Source organism: Salvelinus alpinus, chromosome 3 (assembly GCF_045679555.1).
Source record: "Salvelinus alpinus chromosome 3, SLU_Salpinus.1, whole genome shotgun sequence".
Taxonomy (NCBI): Eukaryota; Metazoa; Chordata; class Actinopteri; order Salmoniformes; family Salmonidae; genus Salvelinus; species Salvelinus alpinus.
The window spans coordinates 54,686,270-54,710,811 of NC_092088.1; the positions used below are offsets into that span (position 1 = coordinate 54,686,270).

General features: G+C 44.1%; 1 protein-coding gene across 24 annotated transcripts in view; it reads right to left on the bottom strand.

The window, feature by feature from the left end:
- The window catches only part of LOC139570971 (ankyrin-3-like), a 235,444-nt gene that overhangs the window by 84,893 nt on the left and 126,009 nt on the right, over positions 1 to 24,542 (bottom strand). For 22 of the 24 annotated variants that reach the window (XM_071393361.1, XM_071393380.1, XM_071393379.1 and 19 more), the window contains exons 2-6: positions 3,410 to 3,511; positions 3,015 to 3,113; positions 2,061 to 2,159; positions 1,390 to 1,488; positions 171 to 356 (exon numbers count right to left, since the gene is read on the bottom strand). In XM_071393361.1, the coding sequence (XP_071249462.1) occupies positions 171 to 356; positions 1,390 to 1,488; positions 2,061 to 2,159; positions 3,015 to 3,113; positions 3,410 to 3,511 (585 nt within the window). Of the gene's footprint in view, positions 1 to 170; positions 357 to 1,389; positions 1,489 to 2,060; positions 2,160 to 3,014; positions 3,114 to 3,409; positions 3,512 to 11,661; positions 12,088 to 12,150; positions 12,287 to 24,542 lie in introns of those variants that run through there. The other 2 variants (XM_071393371.1, XM_071393369.1) reach the window with 2 other exon arrangements.

The window sequence follows — 24,542 nt, forward strand, 5'->3', positions numbered from 1 at the left end:
CTCAAAGTAAATAAACATAACAAAACAACTAAATAAACAACAAAGAAACACTTAAAAAAAAAAATAGATTAAAACGGATGAACCTACTCATATGGGAAAAGAGCCAGAAAGACAGAGGTGAGAAGCAAAGCGAGAGAGATAACATCAGCAGAATGTAGTGCAGTGGTCACCTTGGATTCTACATCTGCATTGTGGTCGTTCTGGAGAAGTAACGCTGCAGCCTTGGTGTCGTCCTTGCGGGCGGCGATGTGCAGGGCGGGCAGACGCACCTTGCCCTTGGTGTCATTCTCCAGGAGCAGAGACACCACCTGGTCATGCCCCTGCTGCAGGGCCACCGCCAGAGGAGTGAACCCGTCCTGTTAGAGGGAGGCAGGGGGAAACTTAGAGGGGTAGGGGAAGTGATTGACATAGACATCCCACATTTCCACAGCAATGCTGGGCCACGTGGGACTATAATACTGTGTTACTAAGGACACAATGTTACATGTCCACAAGTATCAAATGTCGGACAGATGACGTCATGAAATCAATTTAAATAATACATCTACAGTATATTCCTCAAAGTCTAACCAAATATCTTACTTGCCTAAAATCCCCAAATCTATTGCACTTCGTCAAACATCAAACAGATACTTCACATTTCACTCTATATACAGTACATCTGACAGCGTGCAGCAGGATGAACTGTATACATTACATAACACAGTATAGGGCACCTCTCTCCCACGTCTAATCCCTTACATAATTCCAGTTACAGTGTGTGTGTGTGTGTGTGTGTGTGTGTGTGTGTGTGTGTGTGTGTGTGTGTGTGTGTGTGTGTGTGTGTGTGTGTGTGTGTGTGTGTGTGTGTGTGTGTGTGTGTGTGTGTGTGTGTGTGTGGGGGGGGGGGGGGGCGCACAGTGGACAGTTTTTGTGGACTGGACCAGTGGTTTTAACTGGTTGTACTGGTGGCTTTTCCTTACAGGCAGCAGATCCTGGCTCCAGCAGCAGGCAGCTCTCAGTGTAAACCAGACCATAGAGGGTATAAGGGACCTTATCTCTGGCCTGCTCAAGGTCATTCAGCTCTACTATACACTACCAATCAATGAGGCGCTGCCTGCTGGAGTCCCTGAACCCACCACAGAGAGAGAGAGAGAGCGAGAGCGAGAACGAGAGAGAGAGCAATAGAGCGAGAATGGGAGAGAGTGAGTGAAAGAGAGGGAGGTAGTAACAGAGAGAAAGAGGGAGATGGAAATAGAGAAAGAAAGAGGTGATGTATAGAGAGAGTAAAAGAGGTGGGGGAGAGGATGGAGGTAAGCATGTAAAGCTGTAGATAATATGGAGGCAGTGAGAGAGAGGGGGAGGAGAGCAGTGAACAACATAACAGGCAGGGTGGGCGGGGACACACACCTCAGTGGCCATACTCTGGCTGGAGTTGTGTTCCAGGAGGAAGCGAACCACCTCCAGATGGTTCTCCTGGGCAGCCATGTACAGTGGGGTGAAGCCATTCTACAAGAGAGAACCAACAGGAAACCCAACAATCAATCATAAAGCACACAGAGTAGCTTATAATATGACAGACAAATATATTATACTTTATCATACCACAGCTCAGACAATTCATACAGTACTATACAAAGCACTCTTTGGTGGAGTGAAACATTCCGTTGATCTTTGTCAGCCCAGTTTATTGCTATTGATCTGAGGAATGTCTCAACGGGGCAAGATTGGGATTTTTGATGAAATGATATTTCCCCCTGTCTCAGAGATGTGAAACGCATGGACAGCACAATCCTAGAGAGTATATTCTCAGTCACAACCCTGACAGACTAATACCGCTGCTCTGGCAGATCTCTCAAATGAACGATTTTCAAGTGGTGAACAGATATGTAGAGATATGATTGTGTAGATGTTTCAATGATAAAGATATGGTAATGTTAATATGTTAAAAGCTTTACATCGTGGAATACAGTGTGAGTCCTATACAGACTCCTTGTCGTTTGAATGTGTGTTTAATGGTGTGTTCTGATATGTTCTGTTTCTCTGACCTGAGTTATGTGTGTGTGTTATGGATACCCTACCTGAGACTGTGCGTTGACATTGGCTCCATTGGTGACCAGCTCTTTCACCACTTCCGTTTGGCCGGCCAGGGAGGCTATGTGAAGAGCGGTGTTTCCTTTCTGCATTAGAGAGGAGAATGAGAGGCATGCCAGTTAATCTCTCCCCCACCTGTCCCAGTGTACCATTCCCCGCACCGCCTTGCCAAACCTCAGTTATGCCTTTGTAGCGCTGGCATTCTCGCTCTGGCCTCCCTCCACCCTGGCTGCCATTGATGTGTCACTTCCGATGTACCACGTCCAGCACATAAACAAGCGGCCCTCGTACCACCACCATAAATAAAACCGGTGTCGTTTTTAATAAACTGCAAGCGCGTTCTGAGCGGTGTGTTGACCCCCGAGCATCCAAGTGAAGGAGTCTCTGATGTCAGCAACACTGTTGCACAATATCAACATAACTCACATAGAGTACAGTGCTGAACATGAGGAGGTGAGCATGTTTGACCTATGGATAAAGACAACAGCTGGTAAAGACAACCGCTTTCGTGAGAGTTCCTAGTCTCTGCTCGGTGTTTGAGTAGTTTGAAGGCTGTCCTTAGTGTTGAATTTTTCATAGTGCTCAGTGTTTATATATAACCTGTGTCTGCTTTCAATGGGAGAGAGGGAACACTAATGGTAGCCACAGTCTCCAAGTCTTTCTATGAACAAACATGGACATGCTGCTGGCCACACCAATGCTAACCACTGAATGCTCGGCTCATGTTGTGCTTGTGACCAACTGGGTCCAGAACCTTTGTCATCTGCACACCTCGAAGCTAAGTCCACTGAATATCAGCCCTAGGAGCTAACACAATTCTTCAGGTCTCAGGCAAATGTTACTCATCATGCATACAGTTCACTAAACCAACTTCGCTACATGTGGCCCTACAGTGTTGGCCGACAGCAACAAAGCAGTAATAGATGCAGAGTGGGACTAACCTTGGTTGCTGCGTCCACATTGGCTTCTAGCTTCAGCAGCTCAGCCACCACCTCCACATGACCCTCCTTAGAGGCCAGATGAAGAGCGTTCAATCCATTCTGAAAGAAATGACATAAAGTGTTAATATACATCTCTGGCACCCATACATTCTCTGTAGAACAGACAGATTGTACACATGGCGTGAGATTATTCAGACGAGGAGCTGCTATGCCTTTCAAGTCCATTGAAATTAGTGATTTGTGTTGTGGCCTTGTTAAATACAATGTTACACAATTATCACACAGCCACAGGATTAAATGTATTTGATGCATATAGTTTCAGTTACATTAAAAGTAATGTATTATGTACAAAATTAATGAACTGAGCAGCAGATGTTGGATATTAAGCCACCCACCTGGTTGCAGATGTTGATTTCCACCCCAGACTTCAGGTAATCCAGGGCCTTTTCAAGGTTCCCAGCCCGCGCTGCTCGCAGGTAACTGGCATTGCTGTCCGACTAAGGATGGAGAGAGAGAGAAATATAGGTCAAATACAGTCCACATACTATACAGACATGTGTCTACTGCTCAACAGCAGAAGGCTAGAATGAAAACATCGGTTCACGTTCTCAGGGAGTCACTGCCATAAACAGTCACACACACCCATGTAAACACAGGTATTACACACAAACCAAAAATCTCAGATACTGTACCAGAGTCATGTCTTTCTCAAATCCCAAAAACCCAAAGGTCTTTTGTTTTGTGTAGAACTGTAGCTACATTTGAACTGTATTGCAAAGTACAGTAACGGTGGACAGAAATAACACATCCCAAAGATCCAGCCAAATAAATTGAGCTACTATCCCAACAAACTGGCCTTCTACGTCATCCTTTCTTCGTATCAGATCCCAGGACGTTGTGATGCCAGCAGCGACAAACCCACATATCTCACGACTCCAGAGTAAGACAAGGGTGGGTGGTCCTGATTGTCAATACAGAGACCTCTCTCTAACAGTAAAGATAAGAAAATACATTCTCAGGAGACGACTCTCTCAGTCCTCCTCTTCTAGAAACAGAGAATGTACAGTATTATCCCTCCTTTCTGCTTTGCTCTTCTTTATTTTAAAATAGAGAGGGCTTTGTGAACAAGAAAAATGATGACACAAGCCATTTTGGGGTTTGCCCATCTAACAATTGTTTGTGTGTGGACGGGTATGTGCGTCTGTGTCTGTGCGTGCATGTGTCTGTGTATGTATGAGTGTGCTTATGTGTGCTTGTCTGTCGTGCCAGCTCACGTCAGATTGTTCTGTTTGTGTCTGGGACATTACACAACAGAAATGGACACATAGCAAAGTCTGCACCTTTGCTTGTTGTAATTGTATGAAGTTGATTTCCAAAACCCAGCACCAGTACACATGCCCTCAGAGCATGCAGTTGAGATAGACTGCTACATCAAATGGTCTCCGAGGCTAAATTCCCCTGAATTAACCAATGCCCAGACCTTCTAAATTTAGCCCGTTTCCAGAGACACTTACAGTAAACTGGCAGACCCAAACAACATGAGTGCCACAACCTATTCCCCACCCCCATACTTTTCCAGGAATAGCTCTGATGGCTTGACAAATGAACAAGACATTCTTCCAGATTGCTCCAGTGATAGGGACTCAGAGTGGACTGTGGGAGCAATGTCAGAAGAGAGTGTGTGTGTGTGTGTGTGTGTGTATGTGTGTGTGTGTGTGTGTGTGTGTGTGTGTGTGTGTGTGTGTGTGTGTGTGTGTGTGTGTGTGTGTGTGTGTGTGTGTGTGTGTGTGTGTGTGTGTGTGTGTGTGTGTGTGGCAGAGGCAGTGATTCTCAATGGCAATGTGAATCTGAGGAGGGGTAATTTCAAAACAGGTGAGAACTTTCCATCCTATGACTCAAATGCCTCTAAAGGTATATCTCTCCTGTACAAAGCTTTGGACAACTCCTCCTTGACCTAAAACACTGGTAACCCCTGTCCTTCATTGTGAACAGTTAGTACTGCTGGCTTCTCTCCAGACTCAGCTAGTTGGCAGACTCCTTCCCTCATTTCAGAACAAAATCCATTCCAGACCGTGTCATTAAATTACTCCTAGCACCCTTCCTCCAATTCTTATTTTCTCAGTTAGAGACAACACATTATCTCAATGATTTGTCGTGACATTGAGCTCTGTACCCCCCCCAAAAAATCTTCAAAACACGAGGACAAGTGTCATAGGTTTATTATTCAGGTTTTTTTCTAGCGCAAACGCACAAGCAGACACACTTTCCCACAGTGTGTGGTGGTTACATAACAAGCGCATGCTGTAAGTGACTGTCAAGGATGATAGAGTGGCTACTGGCTCTGAGGTTTGTTCAGTGTCAGATGCTTGATTCTTAACTCAGACCTCTGACATCAACATGTGAGGTCACTTAGCGTTATGGTGTCTCTTTGCTGTTGACAGTCAGACAACCAAACATTCATTTATGCCTCAGCCCATGTCAACATACAAAGTATAGGATCACGGATGGTGGTATCGTAGATACAGTGCTAGTGCTCCTCTGAAGTACAACTTTCATTGAAGAGCCCTCCCATTCAAGCCTGCATAACTGACTTATGTTTGTCTGACATTTATTTCACAATAACTTTCACCACTGTCACCACTCTCACCAAGACAACGGTGGAGTGATCATGTGGAGTTTTTACAGCAGATGATTTGCATGTCTATCATTCATCATAAAGGAATCACCCAGATTCCCCATGTTCTTCAACATTCTGCTCCAGCGTATCTAAAGGGGATGCACTGTCAAGGAAGTTGGAGCAGAGGCTTCCAAAGATAAGACGTTCAATTTGAAGGCACACTGAGTTCAGTGACCCAAGTGGCCCTGGCTCAACACAGAATTGCCCAGACTACAGTACAGTATATAAAGCTACTAGGCAACAGTCTTTTAAAACCAGTCTCTCCATCACAGGCAAATGACTAGTGACACGGGTGACCGCCATTTCAAATACCATCCCATCGCATTCAAGTCGGAGGGAGAAAATCGTCTTTGTGTGTAAAGCATTACAGAGCATGGAGAGAGATTAGCTTTGAAAATATGATTAAACTTTGCAGATCAGAAGTTCAAAGAAATTAGGCCATTAAAGAGTAGGCTAAGCCTGAAGGAATAGCATTAATCTACTGTTAGATAGTTAAAGGGAGTGAGGCTCCGTCGCTCTGACTGACGACTGATTCCCTGTTAAAGAGAAAGCTCTTATTTACTAATTCAGTCTGAATTATGATACAGCTCCACTTAGGCCAACATCATATCAACAGCAAACATGTGGCACATTTTCTGTTAAGCTGCTATAAAAATGACAATCCAATATTGAGGCAGAGTAGCACTGCAAAGAGTTTTGTTGAATTAGTGTTTGGCCCAAATATCACTTATGACATCATTGAGTCCGGGGGTTACTGTTTTGTGTGGAGTGATTTTCTTTGCGATATCCCCCACACGATGTCAATGTGACAAGTAGGTAGTAGAACAAAAACACAGACATACCCACACAGAGGCACTGCAAAGCTTCCACCCACCCACACACACACATATCTTCTATATTCTACATACAAATATACTCGCGCACACACACACACACGGCATGTTGATGTCTGTGCTCCAGGCTGCTGGTTAGCTCAGTTTGAGCCCAGAACCCGCATCATTGTCTCATTTATCCCTGGCCTCCATCGATACAAAAACACAGCCTAGGGCCACATGAGCTTAGAATGCCGATTGGTGCGAAAAAGCATCCAACCACCACACAGACACGCACTTTCCATTGGCGAAAAACAACACTATTGACAGGTTAATGCATTCATTGTGGAGCTATTAGTTAGACAAATATCATTGCAAATGATGTTTTTCTCAAAGGGCCATTGGTGTACAGTAGATGGATGTGGACCAGTACTAGAATAGTTAATGGCTTATAATGGGAAAGTATTGACGAGAGGATCGTAAGCACTTCTATTTATCATTAGCAAATCATCCCCATAGGTCATGCTCAAAGTCATTTTATGCAGTTACATAATGGTTAATACCATGAAAAAAATGGACAAAACAGAAAATCCGGCCTACAGTATATATAATGTTGAAGTGTAAAGGATGCAAGGGAAATGACTGACTATACCACATGTGTACTGAACAAAAATATAAATGCAACATACAACAATTTCAAAGATTTTACTGAGTTAAAGTTCATATAAGGAAATCAGTCAATTGAAATAAATGAATTAGCTTCCTTCAATAATATTGATCTAAATAGCTACGCTACACATCTCTATGTGGACTTCCATCTCTATCTTTGACTCACAGGCTGTGAGTCACTTAGTTAGACGACATGTGATTGGCTGAAAATGTGGCTAGCGAGAGCATCCTTCTGATTCTAACCTAAGATGGAATCTCTAAAAATACAACAAAAACACTGGTACCTGCACATGCTGTGCTCTCAGCTCTAATATAGGCTACAACTATATAGAGTGCCTTCAGAAAGTATTCAGACCCCTGAACTTTTTCCACATTTTGTGACGTTACAGCCTTATTCTAAAATTGATCAAATCGTTTTTTCCCCTCATCAATCTAAACACGACACCCCATAATGAAAAAGCAAAAACTGTTTTTCAGAAATTATTGCAAATTTATGAAAAAAATAAATATATTTATGACATTTACATAACTATTCAGACCCTTTACTCAGTACTTTGTTGAAGCACCTTTGGCAGCAATAACAGCATTCAGTCTTCTTGGTATGACGCAACAAGCTTCTCTGCAGATCCTCTAAAGCTCTGTCAGGTTGGATGGGGAGCGTTGCGGCACAGCTATTTTCAGGTCTCTCCAGAGATGTTCGATTGGGTTAAAGCCCGGGCTCTGGCTGGGCCACTCAATGACATTCAGAGACTTGTCCCGAAGCCACTCCTGTGTTGTCTTGGCTGTATGCATAGGGTCATTGCTCTGTTGGAAGGTGAACCTTCACCCCAGTCTGAGGTCCTGAGCGCTCTGGAGCAGGTTTTCATCAAGGATCTCTCCGTACTTTGCTCCGTTTATCTTTGCCTCTATCCTGACTTGACTCCCAGTCCCTGCCACTGAAAAACATCCCCACAGCATGATGCTGCCACCACCATGCTTCACCGTAGGGCTGGTGCCAGGTTTCCTCCAGACGTGACGCTTGGCATTCAGGCCAAAGAGCTCAATCTTGGTTTCATCAGACCAGAGAATCTTGTTTCTCATGGTCTGAGAGTCTTTAGGTGCCTTTTGGAAAACTCCAAGCGGGCTGTCATATGCCTTTTACTGAGGAGTGGATTCCGTCTGGCCACTCTACCATAAAGGGCTGATTGGTGGAGTGCTGCAGAGATGGTTTTCCTTCTGGAAGGCTCTCCCATCTCCACAGAGGAACTCTGGATCTCTGTCAAAGTGACCATCGGTTTCTTGGTCACCTCCCTGACCAAGGCCCTTCTCCCCGTTTGCTCAGTTTGGCCGGGCGGCCAGCTCTAGGAAGAGTCTTGGAGGTTCCAAACTTATACCATTCAAGAATGATGGAGGCCACTGTGTTCTTGGGGACCTTCAATGCTGCAGAAATGTTTTGATACCATTCCCCTGATCTGTGCCGTGACACAATCATGTCTCGGAGCTCTACAGACATTTCCTGTGGGACCTTATATAGACACAGGTGGACTCCAATTAAGTTTTAGAAACATCTTAAGGATTATCAATGGAAGCAGGATGCACCTGAGCTCAACTTCGAGTCTCATAGCAAAGGGTCTGAATACTTATGTAAATCAGGTATGTAAAAATGTATATATACATTTGCAAAAAAATTAAAACCTGTGTTTTGCTTTGTCATTATGGGGTATTGTGTGTAAACTCAGCAAAAAAAGAAACATCCTCTCACTGTCAACTGCGTTTATTTTCAGCAAACTTAACATGTGTAAATATTTGTATGAACATTACAAGATTCAACAACTGAGACATAAACTGAACAAGTTCCACAGACATGTGACTAATAGAAATGGAAATAATGTGTCCTTGAACAAAGGGGGAAAGTAACAGTCAGTGTCTGGTGTGGCCACGAGCTGCATTAAGTACTGCAGTGCATCTCCTCCTCATGGACTGCACCAGATTTGCCAGTTCTTGCTGTGAGATGTTACCCCACTCTTCCACCAAGGCACCTGCAAGTTCTAGGACATTTCTGGGGGGAATGGCCCTAGCCCCCACCCTCTGATCCAACAGGTCCCAGATGTGCTCAATGGGATTGAGATCCGGGCTCTTCGCTGGCCATGGCAGAACACTGACATTCCTGTCTTGCAGGAAATCACGCACAGAATGAGCAGTATGGCTGGTTGCATTGTCATGCTGGAGGGTCATGTCAGGATGAGCCTGCAGGAAGGGTACCACATGAGAGAGGAGGATGTCTTCCCTGTAACGCACAGCATTGAGATTGCCTGCAATGACAACAAGCTCAGTCCGATGATGCTGTGACACAACACCCCAGACCATGACGGACCCTGCACCTCCAAATCGATTCCGCTCCAGAGTACAGGCCACGGTGTAACGCTCATTCCTTCGACGATAAACACGAATCCGACCATCACCTGTGGTGAGACAAAACTGTGACTCCTCAGTGAAGAGCACTTTTTGCCAGTCCTGTCTGGTCCAGCGACGGTGGGTTTGTGCCCATAGGCGAGGACCTGCCTTACCACAGGCCTACAAGCCCTCAGTCCAGCCTCTCTCAGCCTATTGCGGACAGTCTGAGCACTGATGGAGGGATTGGGCGTTCCTGGTGTAACTCGGGCAGTTGTTGTTGCCATCCTGTACCTGTCCCGCAGGTGTGATGTTCGGATGTACCGATCCTGTGCAGGTGTTGCTACACGTGGTCTGCCACTGCGAGGACGATCAGCTGTCCGTCTTGACTCCCTGTAGCGCTGTCTTAGGCGTCTCACAGCACGGACATTGCAATTTATTTCCCTGGCCACATCTGCATTCCTCATGCCTCCTTGCAGCATGCCTAAGGCACGTTCACGCAGATGAGCAGTGACCCTGGGCATCTTTCTTTTGGTGTTTTCAGAGTCAGTAGAAAGGCCTCTTTAGTGTCCTAAGCTTTCATAACTGTGACCTTAATTGCCTACCGTCTGTAAGATGTTAGTGTCTTAACGACCGTTCCACAGGTGCATGTTCATTAATTGTTTATGGTTCACTTAACGAGCATGGGAAAAAAGTGTTTAAACCCTTTACAATGAAGATCTGTGAATCTGTGGATTTTTATGAATTATCTTTGAAAGACAGGGTCCTGAAATAGGGACGTTTCTTTTTTTTCTAAGAAAAGAATAAGGCTGTAACGTAACAAAATGTGGAAAAAGTCAAGGGGTCTGAATAGTTTCCGAAGGCACTATATTGTTGTTGTATTTTACCCCCTTTTTCGCCCAAATTTCGATCTTGTCTCATCGCTGCAACTTTCCAACGGGGCTCGGGAGGCGAAGGTCGAGTCATGCGACCTCCGAAACATGAACCTCCAAATCACGCTTCTTAACACCCGCCCACTTAACCCTGGAAGCCAGCCGCACCAATGTGTTGGAGGAAACACTGTTCAACTGACGATGGGGTCAGCCTGCAGGTGCCTGGCATGCCACAAGGAGTTGCTAGAGCGCGGTAAGCTAAGTAAACCACCCCGGCCAAACACTCCCCTAACCCGGACAACGCTGGGCCAATTGTGCACCGCCCTATGGGACTCCCAATCAAGGCCGGTTGTGATACAACCCGGGATCGAACCCGGGTCTGTAGTGAAGCCTCTAGCACGGCGATGCATTGCCAAAGACCACTGCGTCACTCGGGAGTTCAACATGCTATAACTCTTATACAACTATATACATCTAGATATGAGAGCCCACACCCAGGGACTAAATATAGGGAAGGGAAAGAAGTTATCTCTAGGTCAGTGCTACAATGGTTTGCGTGCACACACACACACACACACACACACACACACACACACACACACACACACACACACACACACACACACACACACACACACACACACACACACACACACACACACACACACACACACACACACACACACACACACACACACACACACTTGTATAGCAGATCAGAGGACAATTATCAGTGGAGAGATTATCCACCAAATTCAAGCCATCCACAAAGCCTTAAGAAATTCCCTGTGCAAGCAGCAGGATGCTCTACGCTGCACATCTGATTTTCCCTTATCACATTACCTGTCAAGGTCAGCTGGTTTGCGCTGGATCCCTGACAAAGAGCATCCTTTAGATAGTTCGCTCTAGTGCAAACACATACTGGAAATTACAAAGCCCATATTGCCACCAGTGTTATTCCCTTATGCCCTTATGCCAAACAAACAAATTGTCCTCTGTAGTAGGAGAACCAGCCTCTCCAACACAGATAGCTACATGTTTGTGTCACGTAACCATCCTGCGTCCATGCACTACGCTGCACCACATGGCTATACTATAGGGACTGGTGACCTCTGAGCTCTTCACAGTCCAGGATATCAAATCAAATCGAAACACCATACTAACTCCTCACCACAATCCCCTTTCACAACTCCTCACAAGGCAGAGTAGTGATACAAAACATTGAAACAATTCCAGGGAACACTTACTATTGTCAGGAAGTCTGCTGCCTCTTCCACAGCCATGTTTCCCCCTCTCTCTCTGCAGTTCAGGAGTGAAACCTGAGCTCTCAATTAGCTCTGTTCCAAGCAAAACCACACTCAGTACACAGCACAGCACAGGGAGAGGGACAGGGAAGAGCAAGATGCCATTATGTCAGGTGACCAAGGCAAAAAAATAACAAATCCCAACCCAGCAGGACACCCAAAATAACGCTTCCTTGATGCTCCACGCAATGAAGGGATGGAGGCAGAGAGGTGAAGAGGAAGAGAGGTTAGCTTCTGTATCTAACCTTCCAAGAGAAGTAAACAATCCCCTCTGTAAGTGTTTGTCTGTCTCCGACATACAAAATGCCAAATCCTTTTCTCCCTCTCCCTCCCTCTTGCCCACTCTTTATGTCATCCCAGATCTCCCAGAGATCACTCAGAAAGGTCCCTAGAGATGGCAGGGTCTAGGACAGGGAGAACACCCTGACTTACCATACTAGTAGATAGAACTTCCTCCCCCGTCTCTCACTCACGCTCTCTCAGAGGGGGGAGGGGGGAAAATGTAATCGTGATATCCAAGGATAGGGAGGGAGGGGGACACTGAAAATAGCAGCTGAAACAAATACTTTTGCTAAAAGGGGTCAACCATGTCATCCCACTCTCCTCACTCTGTCGTTCTCTCTCCCTCCTTCTGTCTCTCTCTCTCCCTCCCCCCGTCACTGCCAGCACGAGACTATTTATTGTCATCCTGCTTATCAGCTCTTTTCCCCCACAAAGGGAGTGTGTGTGTGGTGTTTGTGTATATGCATGCACGTGTGTGTTGCGTGTGTGTGCACATGTCTGTATGTGTGTGTATAAGGGGGCTTCCTATCCAAACAACAGGGAGGTGGAGGGCTGGTGGGGACCTGCAGGGCACAACAATGCCGCCAGACGCTATTTCGGGGGGCACAACTAGTCAATGGGGACAGTTTGAGGAGGGATTAAGGGGACTTTCCCTCCGGTATTAAGGACACCCCACCCTCCCACATCCACCCCCCTTAACACACGCCCCGCATAGATCAGACAGGAGACAGCCTTGGTCCCACTATCTGGCATGAACCCCCCCCCCCCCCAGTCGATCTCTATCCCTTTCGGACGGCATTGCACACACCCTCCCCCCGTCACCATATTATAGACACTGACGCCTCAATATTGATCCTGAAAACAGTGATTCTTGGTTTTGTTTATGCTTTGAACATTATTTTTTCTGTAATTCATCACTATTGTATTACTATGTGTCAGTGCAAAGCTCCAAGATTGGGAAATGTACCCCTTTTTTTCAAAATAGCTTGTTCTTCTCTCAAATGTGATTTTGTTGGACTGCCTCTGGTATTTGGAGATACGACAGACACAGTTCATCAACATGAGACAAGAGGCAACTATTTATAGGCCAGCAAGTCTTTGTTCTGCCAACTCTGCAGACAAAACACGTCCCCAGACACGCACGCACGCACGCACGCACGCACGCACGCACGCACGCACGCACGCACACACACACACACACACACACACACACACACACACACACACACACACACACACACACACACACACACACACACACACACACACACACACACACACACACACACACACACACACGTCCAAGCTGGGTTGTCATTGGCTGTCACAGCTCCAGAGGAATAGCCTCCTTTGCATTCTGGGTAAGTACAATGTCTACTTCAAAAGCACACAGTGGAGTGAGTGACGCACCGTGATGTGCCATGGAACAGTCAGCTGGAACACGTGACTGGTAGATCACAGGTCCTTCCCAGTAACAGCATCCGCTTTGGAACGGGGCTGTTACCAAGGCAACACGTGAGGTTACAGTGGAGGAGGAAGAGAGTCAAGCCCACTTGCAAAAAATGCTCACACACACACTCACACACTGTTAATCAACAACCACTACACAAGCGAATCAACTCTGCACAGGGGCTTTGAAGACAACATGAAGTATCATGTCATATGATTTCAATGTACTGTAGCCTGTCTGATCAAATTACATAGAAAATCATGCAATAATGATCAATAAAATCACATGACGCACACCCCTTTTTTAAGGCTATCAAAGGCCAAAAACAGAACATTGCCTTTTTTTAAATTATTTTTTATTAACTGGTGGCCTTTGGTGTGTTGAACACAGATAACACATGACTAAAGAGGGTCTGCCTTCAGAGCGAATTGAGAGCATGTACTGTATAACAGCATGCAGAGCTAAGAAGCAAAGACTGTTTTCTTGGTATTGTACAGCTCTTAGTAGCAGCTCAGCATGGGTCTTCTGAGACCAGACAAACTATGAGTGTTCCAAATGAGTTGACATTAAATGAATCTCACAGCAAAAGCACATTCGCTTAATAAAAGCTCTACCAGTGTGATCTTCCAGAAAGTCAGTTACCGAATTCTAAAAAAAGTTATAGTATTTGTTCCTCAGGGACCGCTTTACCCCTTGGCTAAACAAACATGAAACCAAGTTATAGAAAATGATAAGATAGTCTAAGGCTATAGGATAAAACATCACAACATCTAAATGTAAAAATATAGAAGCCATCCAGCAGGAAAATCCATGTGGAGGACTTGTGTAGAAAAGCCACCAGAGGAGCAAGATATGTACTGCAGAGATCTGGCTCAAGGGCACAACAACACTAAGTCACCTGGGACGTGAAAACATCAAAGATGTGGGTGGAAAGGGAAGAGCGAGAGAGAGAGAGAGAGAGAGAGAGAGAGAGAGAGAGAGAGAGAGAGAGAGAGAGAGAGAGAGAGAGAGAGAGAGAGAGAGAGAGAGAGAGAGAGAGAGAGAAAAGCAACAGAGAGCAAACGAGAGGGAAGCAAAATAATAGGCTGGACCATGAGAAAACCTTCAGACAGAGGGACCCATTCTACTGTCAATACACCTCCATGCTGAGTGTGAGTAGAAGGTGAATCCGCTGACATGGGGGGGATCTGGGTGTCATATTGGATTTCCTCCAAAATCCAACTCAGCTGAATATTTCAAACCTACACACATCACTCACTATGTAGCTTTACACAGATTCAGACAGAGAGAGAAGGAAAGAGAAAAAACTGAGAATGGATGGTCCGTATTTTTGGACCATTGTCATTGGGGAAGGAGAGAAAGGGAGAGAAGATAGTCTAGAATTGTGGTACGGTGTGGTAGGAATCCAGTGACATCATCACATTCCGTGCAGAGACCTGCACGGCAGTGTGTGTGCTGAGCGGAGGAACACAGGACTCTAGTGGAGGATCCATGACAATGCCACCATTAACATAACATAATAACAGCCAGACACTGTGTGGAAGTAACAAAGATGCTGTGCACTGCTCCTACTAGGTCTGATGTTCCCATGGATGATACTTCCTAGGGGCCAAACACACAGTCATGCATGAGAACCTGTGTCTCTTGTATTAACAAGTTATAAACACAAAACGACTCTCTTTCAAAAGCTGCTGGTAAAACCAAGCTTTCTGTAACACTACCTTTTTAGAGGAGGTCAACACATGGGCTAGCTGTGACAATAACATGGTAAAACCATGAAGGTTTGGTCCACTACTTAAAATGAAGATGAAAGGAGCCACAATAATTACATCCAATCTTGGGTGAGTAGGGAGCATAAGTGAGCATGTATCTGTTTGAGTGTGTGTGGGAGAGAGAGAGTGAGAGGAGACAGTGAAAAAGACAGAGCTCTTCTGATATCACATAGCTGCAGCGGCCCACTGCTTTTTTCCCATTACACACGTCAATGAATCGCACATCATCTCCCTTCTCTGCCCTTACCCCCATTGGCTCTCTACACTACTGTCCACCCTTGGGTGAGGTCGACGACTTATGACTTCATTTTCAGCCTGGTAACTGGCATGGCCCTTGGGTACATAAACCGTGGCCCACGCATTCTAATGTATTTCCTCCTGGCAATATGATTATGAATCAAAAGTCAATTGAGCCATTGAGGGGATTGCTATATTGTCACGACTTCCGCCGAAGTCGGTTCCTCTCCTTGTTCGGGCGGCGTTCGGCGGTCGACGTCACCGGTCTTCTAGCCATCGCCGATCCACCTTTCATTTTCCATTTGTTTTGTCTTGTTTTCCCACACACCTGGTTAACATTCCCTCATTACTTGTCGTGTATTTAACCCTCTATTCCCCCCATGTCTGTGTGTGAAATTGTTTGTTTTAAAGTGTTTGTGCACTCTGACTGGTTCGCGGCGGGTTATTTTGTACCCATATTTTGTTGTTCTGGGTGCCATTGGTTTTGCATATTAATCTGCTGCGGTTATTACCCAGTTCTGCTCTCTTGTGCCTGACTTCCATGCAGCCAGTCATGCACCCCTTACATATACAGTGCTATACCAAAACAGGAATACAGTTGGGGGACTGTAATATCTCTCAATGGTAAGTGTTCCACAGCAAGAAGACAGTCTTCCAGGTGCTTTCATATACTCACTTCTACACTCATAATCAAGGCTGGATAAATCAAATCAAATTTTATTAGACACATGCTCCGAATACAACAGGTATACAACCTTACAGTCAAATGTTTACTTACAAGCCCCTAACCAACAATGCAGTTTAAAAAATACGAATAAGAATAAGAAATGAAGTAACAAGTAGTTAAATGCAGCAGTAAAGTAAAAATAGAGAGTCTATATACAGGGGGTACCGGTACAGAGTCAATGTGTGGGGGCACCGGTTAGTTGAGGTAATTGCGGTAGTATGCACATGTAGGTAGAGTTATTAAAGTGACTATGCATAGATAATAACTGAGAGTAGCAGCGGCGTAAAGGGGGTGGGGGGGCAATAGTCTGGATAGCCATTTGATTAGATGTTCAGGAGTCTTATGGTTTGGGGGTTGGACATGTTTAGAAGTCTCTTTGACATAGACTTGGTGCTCCGGTACCGCTTGCCGTGGAGTAGCAGAGAGAACAGTCTATGACTAGAGTGGCTGGAGTCTTTGACAATTTTTAGGGCCTTCTTCTGACATTGCCTGGTATAGAGGTCCTGGATGGCAGGAAGCTTGGCCCCAGTGATGTACTGGGCCATACACACTACCCTATGGGGGCGTGCCCGGTCCTCCTTTTCCTGTAGTCCACAACCATCTCCTTTGTCTTGATCATGTTGAGGGAGAGGTTGTTGTCCTGGCACCACACGGCCAGATCTCTGACCTCCTCCCTATAGCCTGTCTCGTTGTTGTCGGTGATCAGGCCTACCACTGTTGTGTCATCGGCAAACTTACATTTACATTTACATTTAAGTCATTTAGCAGACGCTCTTATCCAGAGCGACTTACAACTTAATGATGGTGTTTCAGTCATGCAGTCATGAGTGAACAGGGAGTACAGGAGGGGACTGAACATGCACCCCTGAGGGGCCCCTGTGTTGAGGATCAGCGTGGTGGAAGTGTTGTTACCTACCCTTACCACCTGGGGGCGGCCCGTCAGGAAGTCCAGGATCCAGTTGCAGAGGGAGGTGTTTCGTCCCATGGTCCTTAGCTTATTGATGAGCTTTGAGGGCACTATGGTGTTGAACGCTGAGCTGTAGTCAATGAATATCATTCTCACATAGGTGTTTCTTTTGTCCAGGTGTGAAAGGGCAGTGTGGAGTGCAATAGAGATTGCATCATCTGTGGATCTGTTAGGGCAGTATGCAACGTGAGTGCTACGGGTTGGTAGTCATTTAGGCAGGTTACCTTAGTGTTCCTGGGCACAGGGACTATGGTGGTCTGCTTAAAACATGTTGCTATTACATACTCAGACAGGGAGAGGTTGAAAATGTCAGTGAAGACACTTGCCAGTTGGTCAGCGCATGCTCGCTGTACATGTCCTGGTAATTAGTCTGGCCCTGCGGCCTTGTGAATGTTGACCTGTTTAAAGGTCTTACTCACATCGGCTGTGGAGAGCGTGATCACACAGTCGTCCGGAACACCTGGTGCTCTCATGCATGTTTCAGTGTTATTTGCCTCGAAGCGAGCACAGAAGTTATTTTGCTCGTCTGGTAGGCTTGTGTCACTGGGCAACTCTCGGCTGTGCTTCCCTTTGTAGTCTGTAATGATTTGCAAGTATTACCACATCCGACGAGCGTCGGAGCCGGTGTAGTATGATTCAATCTTAGTCCTGTATTGACACTTTGCCTGTATGATGATTCGTCGAAGGGCACAGCGGGATCTCTTATAAGCTTCCGTGTTAGTGCAGAGCAGAGCCATATTGTAGCAGCACTACCTAAGCCTAGGTGGAGCACTATGGTTAACTTATGACCAAAACTGATGTTTTGAAGCTTTTCACTGACTTTTATTCAAAACACAGAGGCTCTAGCTCTGGGCAGCAAAGATAGGAGTTGGAAGATCTAAGGTCAGTTTAGCATTTCCCCCAATGGTTAAAGTGGATTTGTGAAGTGTAACCTGATCCTATATACAGTGGGGAGAACAAGTATTTGATACACTGCCGATTTTGCAGGTTTTCCTACTTACAAAGCATGTAGAGGTCTGTAATTTTTTATCATAGGTACACTTCAACTGTGAGAGACGGAATCTAAAATAAAAATCCAGAAAATCACATTGTATGATTTTTATGTAATTAATTTACATTTTATTGCATGACATAAGTATTTGATCACCTACCAACCAGTAAGAATTCCGGCTCTCACAGACCTGTTAGTTTTTCTTTAAGAAGCCCTCCTGTTCTCCACTCATTACCTGTATTAACTGCACCTGTTTGAACTCGTTACCTGTATAAAAGACACCTGTCCACACACTCAATCAAACAGACTCCAACCTCGCCACAATGGCCAAGACCAGAGAGCTGTGTAAGGACATCAGGGATATAATTGTAGACCTGCACAAGGCTGGGATGGGCTACAGGACAATAGGCAAGCCGCTTGGTGAGAAGGCAACAACTGTTGGCGCAATTATTAGAAAATGGAAGAAGTTGAAGATGACGGTCAATCACCCTCGGTCTGGGGCTCCATGCAAGATCTCACCTCGTGGGGCATCAATGATCATGAGGAAGGTGAGGGATCAGCCCAGAACTACACGGCAGGACCTGGTCAATGACCTGAAGAGAGCTGGGACCACAGTCTCAAAGAAAACCATTAGTAACACACTACGCCGTCATGGATTAAAATCCTGCAGCGCACGCAAGGTCCCCCTGCTCAAGCCAGCGCATGTCCAGGCCTGTCTGAAGTTTGCCAATGACCATCTGGATGATCCAGAGGAGGAATGGGAGAAGGTCATGTGGTCTGATGAGACAAAATAGAGCTTTTTTGGTCTAAACTCCACTCGCCGTGTTTGGAAGAAGAAGAAGGATGAGTACAACCCCAAGAACACCATCCCAACCGTGAAGCATGGAGGTGGAAACATCATTCTTTGGGGATGCTTTTCTGCAAAGGGGACAGGACGACTGCACCGTATTGAGGGGAGGATGGATGGGGCCATGTATCGCGAGATCTTGGCCAACAACCTCCTTCCCTCAGTAAGAGCATTGAAGATGGGTCGTGGCTGGGTCTTCCAGCATGACAACGACCCGAAACACACAGCCAGGGCAACTAAGGAGTGGCTCCGTAAGAAGCATCTCAAGGTCCTGGAGTGGCCTAGCCAGTCTCCAGACCTGAACCCTATAGAAAATCTTTGGAGGGAGCTGAAAGTCCGTATTGCCCAGCGACAGCCCCGAAACCTGAAGGATCTGGAGAAGGTCTGTATGGAGGAGTGGGCCAAAATCCCTGCTGCAGTGTGTGCAAACCTGGTCAAGAACTACAGGAAACATATGATCTCTGTAATTGCAAACAAAGGTTTCTGTACCAAATATTAAGTCTGCTTTTCTGATGTATCAAATACTTTTGTCATGCAATAAAATGCTAATTAATTACTTATGCCAAACATATATGGCATCGAGTGACAAATGGTTTGGCAAATGCACAGTACAGATCTGAGACCAGGTATATCTGTGATCTTGGTTGAAGTTGCCTGTCTGTGTGTACGGGCAACTTCAACCAAGATCACAGATATACCTGGTCTCAGATCTGTACTGTGCATTTGCCAAGCCATTTGTCACTCGATGCCATATATGTTTGGCATAACAAGAACACAGCAGATGACTTTGCCATACAGCTCTGCCACAAGCCTAGAGACACCCTGCTACTCATCCTACAGCTGATTGGCTGTCCCAATTGGAAGTAAAGTGGTGTGTCAGGGATGTGCCCAACTCCAGATGATGCCCTAACTACCGTCCACACCCTCCCGTCCCTCTCTGCACGCACACCTAGATCTCTCTCCAGGGCCATCACAGTACTCTCTGTCCCAGACTGCTGCCTCTCCGATGGGGCACAGCCCACGATGATGAAGGGAGGCTTCCTCCCAACCACACAGACACAGACACAGACACAGACACAGACACACACACACAAAAAGCTGTCAGGGAGATGAAGAGTTTTGTGATTCACTCTTCAACACAGATGAGACCGCCTGGAGTTGATAAGGCCAACACGCTCAGACACACAAAGTTTTTCTTACGTTTCACTCCTCATTTCTAAGACAGAGTAAAGGTACGGTAATAGTAGTCCTTCCTCTGTAGTATTCATATGAACACTTTAGGCTGATCTGTGTTAATTATGTTTGTGGCAGAGGGTGATGTTCAAAGTCTGTCAATATGTTGTGGGGAGGCAGAGGTCAGGCTAGGCCAGCTGGTTCAGGTGCAATAACATACAGTACAGTAGCTAGCCTCCATATGATAACTCTCTGGCTGCACTCCCCAGCTACGTGGCAGCAGATCGAACTGAGTCTTAGTGTGAGTTAGACCATAATTCCTGTAAGTATTCAACACACTAGATACTGTATGAAGGTAAAGTGAGTCAAGGTGCCAAAAATGTGTTGACTCCAGTGTCTGTCGGTCTCTCGTCTGTCTGCTAACTGATCACCAGGAACTCCAATCTCAGAGGCAAAAGTCTCTACACAGGTCATTTGAACTGGATCAGAGAGAAAATGTGTTTGAGAGAGAGCAGAGCAACCAGGATCCACTGAACTCTTTATCCAACTGATGACAGTATGTCTCCATCTCTGTCTCAGTCTCTCTCTTTTGTCTCTGTCAAACAACAGACCATCTAGCTTACTTCTTGGCATTGCCAATGAAGAATGGGTTTTAGAGTTGACGTATAATACAGATTTTACTCTCCTCTCTGATACATGAGACTCTTTAAGAGCACTAACCTTACTACATACAGAGTAGAGTAAGGCCCAAGGCTTTCAGACTTACTGTGCAACACCCTCCTATAATTTTCTGTTGGAGAGTGTCTGTCTGATGCTAATCACCTATCCTCTGAGACCCTAGCCAATGAAAAAGCTCCTTTCTGGCTGGATTTAATGGAGAAAATCTAACTTGGAAACGGACGCGCTGAATCATACAGTAACCTTTTCATGCGGTCAAATGACCAAATCGCCTTTCATGGGTAGAATGTTAATAAGATTTTTCATTATTTAAAACAAAAACGACGCAATTCTGTATTTCTATGTCAAACTGTTTTGTTATATTTCAGTCTTCTGTGATATAAAGTGTAATATTGGATGCAAACTCAAAATGTAATACCTTTCAACTCTATATCTGACATGGTACAGGTGTCTTCTTTGTTAAGCGCTTAACCATGTGTGTGAGGTGTATACTTTTGTTTCAAAGTATACTGAACAAAAATATAAAATCAAAATGCAAACAATTTCAACGATTTAACTGAGTTAAGGAAATGAAGGACTGAGTTAAGGAAATAAATTCACTAGGCCCTAATCTATGGATTTCACATGACTGGGCATGGGCGCAGCCATCAGAATGAGTTTTTCCCCACAACAGGGCTTTACTACAGACAGTAATACTCCTCAGTTTCATCAGCTGTCCGGGTGTCTGGTCCCAGACGATCCCGCAGGAGATAAAGCCGGATGTGGAGGTCCTGGGCTGGCATGGTTACACGTGGTCTGCGGTTATGAGGCTGGTTGGATAAATTCTCTAAAATGAAGTTAGAGGAGGCTTATGGTAGAGAAATGAACATTAAATTCTCTGTCAGCATCCCAATTGCACGCTCCCTCAAAACTTGAGACATCTGTGGCATTGTGTTGTGTGACAAAACCGCACATTTTAAAGTGGCCTTTTATTGTTCCCAGTACAAGGTGCACCTGTTTAATGATCATGCTGTTTAATCAGATTTTGCCACACATTATCACATTATGCCACACATTATCTTGGAAAAGGAGAAATGCTCACAGGGATGTAAACAAATTTGTGCACAAAATTTGAGAGAAATAAGCTTTTGTGCATTTGGCAAATTTCTGGGATCTTTTATTTCAGCTCATGAAACATGGGACCAACACCTTTTTTTTTTTTGTATTTCTTTATTTTTTTTTTTTTTTTTTTTTTTTTTAGGGGGATGGATCAGCTTAATATTGCGGAAAGAATGTTGCTTCCAATGTAATTGTCTGCATCATTTCCAATCCCCCATATTTTTTGGGGTAAATATATATATCCATACATGCATGCATACATATACATATATATACATACACATACCTATATAGACATACATACTTTTTTAAAGAATATACCTTTATTATTATTCCCCGCAACCCTACCACCGCTCCCCCAATTGGAGTAAACTAATAAACACTTCTGCTTTTACCTTCAATTTATACATCTTATACCTATTTTACAGACACAGTCTACTTTATAATAGTTCTCTCTTGTTTGTTCTTAGTCCTTCCTCTATTTCTGTTGTCCATCCAATTTTATTTCCACTTGTAACTGTGCTATTTCACAAAAGCTCCGCACCTATACACATTTCACAGATCCCGTATGCCCTACATTGTTTATCTTGTTATTAGTCCCACCCTTCAGTTCCACTCAACCCTTCCCATCTATCTTCCAACATCATCCATTTCGGATTTTTATTTGCCATATATTTTTCAACTGTGCTGTGATGCTTCACAAAAGATTTGAACCTTCCTATTCTCATAGCTTCTACAGATTGTAAATTAAAAATAAACATTTTTGCTAAAATAATTATTATATTATTGATTGATTGACTATGGCTTTTCAAATCCCCCAGTATTGCTATCTGTAGCGTTAGTTCTAGGCAAATGTTGCAATTCTTCAGCCATTCCTGGACTTGTGACCAAAAACGAGCTACATATGGACAATACCAAAATAAATGATCTAATGACTCTGCCTCCTCACAACAGAATCTGCAGAGCTGGGAAGATTGTATACCCCATATATATAACATTCTATTGGTTGCAAGAATTTTGTACAGTAATTTAAATTGAAAAATTCGAAGTTTTGAATCCGGCGTTGTTTTGCGTATCAATTCATAAACCATGTGCCATGGAATGGGTACATCGAAAATCTCTTCCCAACTATTTTGCAATTTATATGGCACAGCTGTCAGTTTTTTGGTCCTTAAATGAAATTGGTATATGTTTTTATTTATCACACTTTTCTTTAACCATTTATGTTCTTTAATACAGGGCCGACATACAAGTTCCTTACTTTTTCCCCTTCTACTTGCCTCTTCCATTTTTGTGGTAATGCTGCAATTAATTGGTTGTAATTTTGGGTAGAGCAGACATTTCCATATGTCTGTGTTAGCTGCATGTGTGACATAACTCCACCAGTCCTATTTATGATATCATTCACAAAAATTATACCTTTTTTAAACATTTCTTCGATAAATACAGTTTTTTTATCAATTACTATATTTGAATTTAACCACAATATTTGTTGTACTATTTGTTCAGTCCTTTCAGGTGGATTAAACTGAAATTGCAACCAACTTTCTAAGGCTTGTTTAAAAAATAAGGATATTTTGGAGATTATTTCCTTTTCAAACAACCGAAAGTGAGCAGGTGTAAGCTGAATAAAGGGAAAAAGGCCCTTCTTGAACATAGGATGAGACATTCGTACCAATTTACTAGAGAACCAGTTTGGATTTAAGTATAACTTTTGTATGACTGATGCCTTTAGTGAGAGGTCTAATGCTTTAATATTTAATAATTTCTGCCCTCCGAATTCATATTCGTTATATAAATAGGCCCTTTTAATCTTATCTGGCTTGCCGTTCCAAATAAAATGGAATATTTTTTGTTCATATAATTTAAAAAGCAGGTCACTAGGTGTAGGCAAAACCATAAGCAAATAGGTAAACTGTGATATGACTAAAGAGTTAATCAGGGTGATTTTTCCACAAATAGACAGGTATTTTCCTTTCCATGGTAGCAAGATCTTATCTATTTTTGCTAACTTTCTATAAAAATTTATTGGAGTGAGATCATTTCTTTCTTTTGGGATTTTTATACCGAGTATGTCCACATCTCCGTCAGACCATTTAATTGGTAAACTACATGGCAATATAAAATGTGTATTTTTTAGTGATCCAATACGTAATATGGTACATTTATCATAATTTGGTTTTAATCCAGAGAGGATAGCAAAGGTATCTAGATCCTCTATGAGGCCGTGGAGAGACTCTAGTTGTGGTTTTAAAAGAAAACATGAATCATCAGCGTACAATGACACCTTAGTTTTTAAGCCACGGATTTCTAATCCATTAATATTAATGTTTGATCTAATTTTAACAGCTAACATTTCGATGGCAATAATAAATAGATATGCCGATAGTGGACAACCTTGTTTTACTCCTCTAGATAGTTTAAAATTTTCTGAGATGTAGCCATTATTTACTATTTTACACCTAGGGTTACTATACATAATTTTAACCCATTTTATAAGAGATTCCCCAAAATTGAAATATTCTAGGCATTTATATATAAACTCCAGTCGTACTTTATCAAAAGCCTTTTCAAAATCAGCTATGAAAACCAGACCTGGTGT